This window comes from Copadichromis virginalis, linkage group LG4 (assembly GCF_057382275.1).
Source record: "Copadichromis virginalis isolate Kocher_CV1m ecotype Utaka linkage group LG4, C_Virginalis_male_GT1.1, whole genome shotgun sequence".
In the NCBI taxonomy this organism is placed as follows: Eukaryota; Metazoa; Chordata; class Actinopteri; order Cichliformes; family Cichlidae; genus Copadichromis; species Copadichromis virginalis.
Genome location: NC_140621.1, coordinates 19,225,495 through 19,234,572, shown reverse-complemented (window position 1 = coordinate 19,234,572; position 9,078 = coordinate 19,225,495). Strand labels below are relative to the sequence as shown.

The 9,078-nt window shown below is 39.5% G+C and overlaps 1 protein-coding gene across 1 annotated transcript; it reads left to right on the top strand.

Annotated features, from left to right (window-relative positions):
• Positions 1–4,614: 4,614 nt before the first annotated feature.
• On the top strand, positions 4,615–7,759 carry LOC146711244 (uncharacterized). Its single transcript, XM_085454020.1, has 2 exons — positions 4,615–4,935; positions 5,675–7,759. The coding sequence occupies exons 1-2, from the start codon at positions 4,913–4,915 to the stop codon at positions 6,600–6,602; spliced, it is 951 nt and encodes a 316-aa protein (XP_085310146.1). The 5' UTR covers positions 4,615–4,912; the 3' UTR covers positions 6,603–7,759.
• The last annotated feature ends 1,319 nt before the right edge of the window (positions 7,760–9,078 follow it).

The window sequence follows — 9,078 nt, the reverse complement described above, 5'->3', positions numbered from 1 at the left end:
TATGAGGTCTAATCCAGAGCATACATATCAGCTCACTACCAACCTGCTGAAGGAGATCAGAGAGTTTTCTGTGGAAGAAAATGACATGAGCTGACTGATGGAAGCAGTGCTGATGATTCCAGCTGAGGAAGATCAGAAAACCACAAGGTGACTTTTCTTGTCTTTGACTGTTTTTCTTTATTGTTTCTGAGGAAAAGTATTCCTCTCACAAACACAACAACAGACCTCAGCCTGCAGCAGGAAGGAGCACACAACGTTTTTTGTGGTCAGACTGTGAGCCCCTCTCAAGTGACTGAACTCCTCTTCCTATTTGTAAGGGAGAGGCCAACCACCTTTCACAAAAAGCTTATTTCTGCAGTCTCGTTCTTTCGGTCACTACTCAAAGCTCGTGACCATAGGTTGAGAGTAGGGATGTAGACAACTAGTAAAGTACAGTACTAGTACAGTTTTGCTTATACCCTCAGCTCTTACAACCTCACATGTTATACTGATCCTGACTCTGGACAGAGGAGACTCTTCATTGACAGTAGTTACCACGCTGACACCTGACGCATCGTCAATCCTGAGATACTACTTCATTGAAAACAATGGGCGAGGGCAGCTCAGCTCATAGTATCAACTTATTTTACTTCCTTACTTACAGCTCAATAAACAAGGTCTGCAGCTAGATACATCCAAGGTGTTAGCTCCATGTATAGTTATTCAATGTTTTATTTTGAAAAGCCTCAAAAGGATATGGTGCGACACGATGGTTTTACCATCGTTGTTGCACAAACCGATGCATAAAACAGTCTCATCCATCCAGAGTGTTTTTTAAAATATAAGAAAAATAGACAACTCCAAGAAGAAATTAAGAAAGCCACTACACAAGGTGACTTCTTTACATTTTTATTTTTTACTTGTAGGCCAGAAACTGCTAGAGAACATTTATCAGGGTTACTCTATATTATGTTAGGAGGAACTGAAAAGTACAAGCGTTCAGTGTCTCAATAAGCAAAGTTGTTTTGTAGAACATATCCAAATATTATACAAATTTCTGGGCATGATTTTCAGAGCCTTTCCCCTGTCCTACCAGGCATAGTGCATGTTTAAAGGTGTTATGATCCAAACGAGTGTCTGGTGTTTTTCAGCTTGGTTCCTGTTTTGCTGTGTCCATCCGTGAAGGTTCCACACCTGCATCTTCCACCTGTAACCCATCAGCGCCAATCAGCAGGATGACATTTAAGACCAACTCATCCCTCCATTCATCACCAGTTCATCAGCTACCTCACGGTGGTAACTAGGTCTTCATGTCTCTTGTTATTCATCTGCTGATCATTCCATGTACACCAGTAGTCCTGCTGTGATAATACAGAGCCCTGTGTAAAATATACAGGGAGTGCAGAATTATTAGGCAAGTTGTATTTTTGAGGAATAATGTTATTATTGAACAACAACCATGTTCTCAATGAACCCAAAAAACTCATTAATATCAAAGCTGAATGTTTTTGAAAGTAGTTTTTAGTTTGTTTTTAGTTTTAGCTATTTTAGGGGGATATCTGTGTGTGCAGGTGACTATTACTGTGCATAATTATTAGGCAACTTAACAAAAAACAAATATATACCCATTTCAATTATTTATTTTTACCAGTGAAACCAATATAACATCTCCACATTCACAAATATACATTTCTGACATTCAAAAACAAAACAAAAACAAATCAGCGACCAATATAGCCACCTTTCTTTGCAAGGACACTCAAAAGCCTGCCATCCATGGATTCTGTCAGTGTTTTGATCTGTTCACCATCAACATTGCGTGCAGCAGCAACCACAGCCTCCCAGACACTGTTCAGAGAGGTGTACTGTTTTCCCTCCTTGTAAATCTCACATTTGATGATGGACCACAGGTTCTCAATGGGGTTCAGATCAGGTGAACAAGGAGGCCATGTCATTAGTTTTTCTTCTTTTATACCCTTTCTTGCCAGCCACGCTGTGGAGTACTTGGACGCGTGTGATGGAGCATTGTCCTGCATGAAAATCATGTTTTTCTTGAAGGATGCAGACTTCTTCCTGTACCACTGCTTGAAGAAGGTGTCTTCCAGAAACTGGCAGTAGGACTGGGAGTTGAGCTTGACACCAACCTCAACCCGAAAAGGCCCCACAAGCTCATCTTTGATGATACCAGCCCAAACCAGTACTCCACCTCCACCTTGCTGGCGTCTGAGTCGGACTGGAGCTCTCTGCCCTTTACCAATCCAGCCACGGGCCCATCCATCTGGCCCATCAAGACTCACTCTCATTTCATCAGTCCATAAAACCTTAGAAAAATCAGTCTTGAGATATTTCTTGGCCCAGTCTTGACGTTTCAGCTTGTGTGTCTTGTTCAGTGGTGGTCGTCTTTCAGCCTTTCTTACCTTGGCCATGTCTCTGAGTATTGCACACCTTGTGCTTTTGGGCACTCCAGTGATGTTGCAGCTCTGAAATATGGCCAAACTGGTGGCAAGTGGCATCTTGGCAGCTGCACGCTTGACTTTTCTCAGTTCATGGGCAGTTATTTTGCGCCTTGGTTTTTCCACACGCTTCTTGCGACCCTGTTGACTATTTTGAATGAAACGCTTGATTGTTCGATGATCACGCTTCAGAAGCTTTGCAATTTTGAGACTGCTGCATCCCTCTGCAAGATATCTCACTATTTTTGACTTTTCTGAGCCTGTCAAGTCCTTCTTTTGACCCATTTTGCCAAAGGAAAGGAAGTTGCCTAATAATTATGCACACCTGATATAGGGTGTTGATGTCATTAGACCACACCCCTTCTCATTACAGAGATGCACATCACCTAATATGCTTAATTGGTATAGGCTTTCGAGCCTATACAGCTTGGAGTAAGACAACATGCATGAAGAGGATGATGTGGACAAAATACTCATTTGCCTAATAATTCTGCACTCCCTGTACACTTTCACCTCCAACTAACCATCCTCTGTGATTGATTTGAGGAGATGTATGTTATTACTGGGAGATATCTCAAAATACTCCTTAACTGCAGATAGTTTTTGGTGGCTCCATAATGTTCTTACCATCTTGTTGCAAACTTGTAATGATCATCATCAGAATCAGCTCAGATCCTGATCAAACAAAAAACTAATTTGCGTGTCTTTTTCAACGGCTCACGAAAAAGTCATTTCAGAAAAACAGGGCTTTGTTTACTAGCCTCTCAGCCCAAGAAAAATGGACATAAGACTGCTGGATTATTGTACACCTTTTATATATGTGTAATAAAATTCTATGATATTGACATAACACAGTTATCAATGTGGGACTGTTTTGGCTTCTGACTGATAGCTACTGTGTTTCAGCTACTGTTTTGCCTACACTACAGCCTTATTTTTAGAATTGTTCCCAGATGTGTTATTTAAGTACTTTCATGTTCATAAATGTAGTCAGTCACTATTAAGACATGAATTTCTTGCATTTGTACAAACAATTATGTAACACTCAGCAGCCATGCCTGATCTTCATCCCTGCATCATATTCAGCAGGGAGCTCTACTTTCTCTCTGAGGCTGAAGAATAGTGTGGTACCTTGTTTTCTCTTCCTTAGCTGTTAATCTGCTGTAATTCTAATTTCTTACAGTTCTGTTACAATATTGGTTCCTGTTTCTGCCTTATTTTTGTGTACATTTTCTCTTTTTCAATCCATATTGCTTTGACGCTTTGATGGCTTTCTACCTGCATGTTTCTCTTGTATAACCTTCCTATATAATTTGTGCTTGATTCAATTTTTTAGAGCAACAAACATGTCGTGTTGTGTTCTGTGCTGGACTTTTTTGTTGAAGGAGTTCTAAAATCCTTTACATTAATTTAATGGACAGCTCTTGTGCTGCTGACTAATGCTTATTTTTAATCAGGTGCAACAGCTTGTTAAGGCCTACAATACCCTTGGGTTGTAGTGATGGGTTTCTGTCTAAATGTAGATGACTGGACAAAGGATCTGTCCTCCAAACTCTTCTATACTGGTGATCACCTGGAAAATTGTTAAAACAAACACGGTGGATCAGCTGGTGTAGGTAAATGCAGTTAATTCAACCATGCTGACATGATTTATAGAAGGCTGAATTACTCCACTGCAGTCTCTGACCCTAAAGTCGGGCAGACACGCCCATATTCAAATTTTGGACATAAACTGTCACGGCTCACGGGGCAAGCTGTGTGGAGGGTGAGAATTAGGACCCAAGATGCAGGCACTGGCTGACATGCAAGTGAACTTTAATGAAGGCGAGTGACATACAAACAAAAGGTGGAGATGGTACGAACAAAACTAGCACACCTAAACTGGGAAATACTAAGAACCAAAGTAACAAACCTGAAGGAGACAAAGAGCAGAGCAACACGGGGCATGATAAGCAGGGAGAAACGTACGGAGGAAATGCAGGGAGACAACACAGACGAACCAGCAACAAGCAGAAGAACACACAGAGCTCATATACACAAAGGAGCAGCTGGGATTAATTGGACATAAGGAGACAAGGGGAAGCAAAACTAGACACACTAATGTAGGACATGACGCTGTCAAAATAAAACAGGAAATGACATCAACACAGAGACACAATACTAACACAGTACAGAGGGAACACAGAAACCAAAACCTCAGAATTAAATTGAAACAAAAGATAATAACAATCAAAACAAAACCACTGAGTCCATAGACTCAGGACCATGACATAAACCTGCTAGTAAAAAGATCAATAATCTGCTTTTATGTGACAGCTAAACTAGAAACACTTAAATCCATGAGGGTGTTGCTTTGTAATTGTCTTATCTAAATAGCTGGATAATCAACATTCCTCTTCACGACTAGCAGAGCTTGTTGTTTTGGTTTCATTTACCAAGAAAAGCAAAACATAAAGGGAGTTAGAACTGTCTTCACACAAATGGCAGCAGCAGACTTACACAGGTAAGTTCTCTCATTTCCTGGTGGATTAATTTTTACTTATTGTCACTCACATTACTTTACCCTATATTATTCTGTATTTAAGATTCAATGAGGTGGGTTTAACATGGAGTGGATTACATTGCACTTAGTCAACACAAACAAATAAACTCTGGGTTGACAGAAGTGTAATGGATAAGTTGGGGAAATACAAGGATGTTCGCTAATGGCTGTAAAATATGCTTCACTTCTTTGTTAAAGAATTATTTAGTTTGCTTTGTTTGATTAATCCTCTGTAAACTGAGTGTTGAGCGATCCTTCCCTGTTATTTATCTGAAGCTGACAGGAGGCTTCAGCCAACAAGTTACAGATACAAGTTATTAGTGTGATTTTCTCTCTTTATGTCACAAAGTTAAAGCTCTTTGATATTAAATATTTAAAAACTAACTTTTGATTTCAATTGAAGAAAGCAAAATTTTAATTAAATTTTTTTTTTTAAATGCAATTCCAACCCATGATGGATGGTATTAACCAGAGAGGAGACAAACAAGTAAAACCTGTTTCAGAGTTTGTGTGGCTGAATGACTATCAAATTATAAACTGGGAATACATTTAATAAAGCTGTCTTAATCATTAACATCTCTTAATCACTTTATGCAGTCATTACATAATTATTTGATGCTTCACTGGTAAAAACACATGTAACAAATGTCAGAATATAAAGTATGAACAATAAAAACAGTGACTTCTTAAATCTCTCCAGGATGAAGATGTTTGGAAGAATGATGAGCTGCTGTGTGGCTCTCCTCCTGACCTTCAGCTCTGTGTCAGCTGTAGGACGAAAGCTCAACTCAATCACTGATCTGAGGCCAGTAGGCTTTGGCCAGTCTGTGCCTGAGCAGAGCCTCCGGTTGCTCCACTGGTTTGCCAATGAAATTGACATTGACATAAACGGTGACATAAGTCTGACCTTTGACCCAACTGGTTATGATTATGGCTCACATCGATATCGCAACGATGAACAGCTGTTAGACCCACTGCCGAGGGGATATCAGTACTACAGTCTTGGTAATATCCATCGACAAGGATCGCTGGAGCTTCCACATCATGTCACTCATCTCCAATCAGAGCACGAGGACGGTAACAGGGCTCGGATCGTAATCAGAGTCAGGGAGCAGAATGTAGGACGGCGAACTTCACAGATAATAGACCGAGTCTATATCACACAGCATTATGAGACATCTGAACATCGAGGGACAGCGTATGATCCAGAACATACATATGAGATCACTACTAACCTCTTAAGAGCTATCAGAAAGTTTTCCATTAACAATGATAACATCAATTTACTGATGTCTCTCAGAGACCACTTTAGAAGCAGCGCTAATGATTCCCAGTTATTAGAGATGAGAAACACGTGGGGACAACTTGCTTGTCTTGGACTGTTGTTGTTTATTGTGATCCCAGAAAAATATTCCTCTCATGAACACAACAACAGACGTCAGCCAGCACCAAGAAGCAACACACAAAGTGATGCTGTGGTCAATATCACAGAGAGCAACCAAAACAATACTAATTTGAATTTCACATCTCAGGACAACAACACCTGTGTTTGTTCTGTCATCTGTGTTGTCATAATTGTTGTTATTTTTCTCATTGTTGGTCTTCTATACTGGGCATCTAAACATTAATTTAACTACAATCAGTGTCAACACACAGATTAAATTGAACTTTTCTATTACAGTGTACTGCCACTGACTGCAAACCCTTGAGCAAACAGTATTTCACCATTAATCTTTTTGTTGGGCCAATTTTGTTTAATCTGCCTATGCTTCCTTTAATAGAGGGTGGCTTATCATGACTATGATGATACACTGATTTAAAGCTGTAACTGAGTCAGCTAATTTATGGATTTATTTCTTGTTTGACTCTTGCCATGCTCTTTTTGAAGTAGAGCTTGTCACCTGGTGGTGCCTTAATGTGAAACAAAGACGGTGATATGACGATTAGTTGCTCTGTTGCCCACTGCTCAAACAAATTGCCTCAGATTTTTTCCAGATTTGTCTTTTTCTATTTTCATAATCATGTAATTTTTTAATTTACACCACATCATATTTCACAACTTTACTGTAAAAGGGTTTATTCATCATATAGTAAACAGTTAGTTTGATCTCACATTGTGTGTGATTAAAAAGAAAAACAAATTACAACCAGAAGACTAGAACTGCTGCATAAAATTGATAATAATTATTCCCCCAAATGTTTGAGATGTAAGGTGACAGATGGTGATCTCCTGCACATGCTGTGGAATTGCCCAGTGATAGAAGAGTTCTGGAGACGGGCCATTGAAATAATCTCAAGGGTAATGGGGATCCAAATCGAACTGGACCCAAAACTATGGATTCTAGGTGACACAGGTTCTATTAATGTGAATTATCATAAGAAATATTTTATTTTACTTGCGAGTACTGCAGTGAAAAAATGTATTCTGTTACATTGGAAATCTGAAAATTCTCCAACACTGAGACACTGGATTAATGAGCTAGCGTCCTACTGCACACCTGAGAAGATATCGTATAGTGTAAAAGGGGAATATGGAACCTTTGAAAAAATTTGGGGCCCCTTCCTGGCAGTACTACCGTCTTTGAACCTAATAGATCATAGAGATGACGCAAATCCCCCTGGGTCTGCCTTGATTTGATCCCCGGTTAGGTCCTCCTGATTCGATTTCCTGAATGCTGCAGTTTTATCGTGGGGGATGTTGATTCCTGTGCATGATAGTTTCTATAGATAGGTGTAAATATGGGCTGTCTGGATACACGAATGTGATGAGGTTGAAAGCCATACAGGGGTAATGGGGTGGGGGGATGGTGGGAGGGGTTCACATGATGTGTTTTCTGTTTTGCTCACTTTTTTTCTTCTTTGTTTTTTTTTTGTTTGTTTGCTTTTAAAAAAATCTGTAATTATCAGTGTTGTTTTGCTGTTATTATTATTTTTTATTTTTTATTATTATTATTATTATTATTATTATTATGCTTGTATTTTCTGTGTTTGGTTTTCGGATGTCTGAGGTTATCCTTGAAAGGCATAGATACAAGTTGTGAGTTTTCTGTTTGTTTTTTTGCTTTGTTTGTTTGTTTATTTGTTTTTGTTTGTTTTCCAATTTAAAATGAAAATAAAGCTTGGGGATAAAAAGAAGACTAGAATTGCTGGCATATTATTATGACTCCATGTCCTGAGAATCAGGCAGCTACAACACTTTGGTACAACCAGTTGAATGACAGTTATTCCATTGTACACTTTGTCTCGATGTGTTTAACTTCACCTGCTGTGCTATATTTGTAAACCTTCAAAATCTACCTGTAGAAACAGTTGAAATTATTTTCACATAAATACAAACTTCAAACAGTGGACCATGAAGGGCTCAGAGTCTTCAGGGTTTCACTCCTGCACAGGTGTTAAATTTATTTTTAGGATGCAAGACTAGAGTAAAAACTGTCAGTGACCAACACATCTTTAACAGGAGCTGAAGAAGTCGTCAGAATATTATATTGAAATGGTGTTTCCTTGCTTGGACTGAAAACCTGAAAGACTTAGATGCCAGTGCCAGATTATACAATTAAAACTGCATTCATCAAAACATCAGATAAGACCAAACAACAAGACACTGTGTGATGTAAATGAAAAGTTTAGGAAGTACACAGACAGACAGGAGGGGAGGAGAGAACACGGAGAGAAACCACAGACATAACGGGCTGGGGAAAACATGGAATAAAACACAAGGAGGAGAAATGAGGCATGGGAACTCAGATACGTGGAGGGGGACACGGGGTAAAGACATGAGGGGAATTCTAATAAACTGAACAACCTAGGTGTAGAATGACCACTCGGTAGCTTTCTTATGATGCTGCTTTATTGAACGTGTATCCAGCATGGGTTATAACAGCACAACAACAGGTGTGGCAGCTAAGAGAAGAACTGCACATAGACAGCCCTGCCGCAAAGCATGTCATGGTGGCGTAAAGCCGCAACGCCCACCCGCTCGACACAGGCAACCCAGTATATGACACTAGGAACCATAGAATAAATAGAGAACAAATCGACCCAGGACCATGACACCTCGTGTTAGTGTAGGTTTAGTTCAGTGTCTAGTCTGTGTCTGCCATG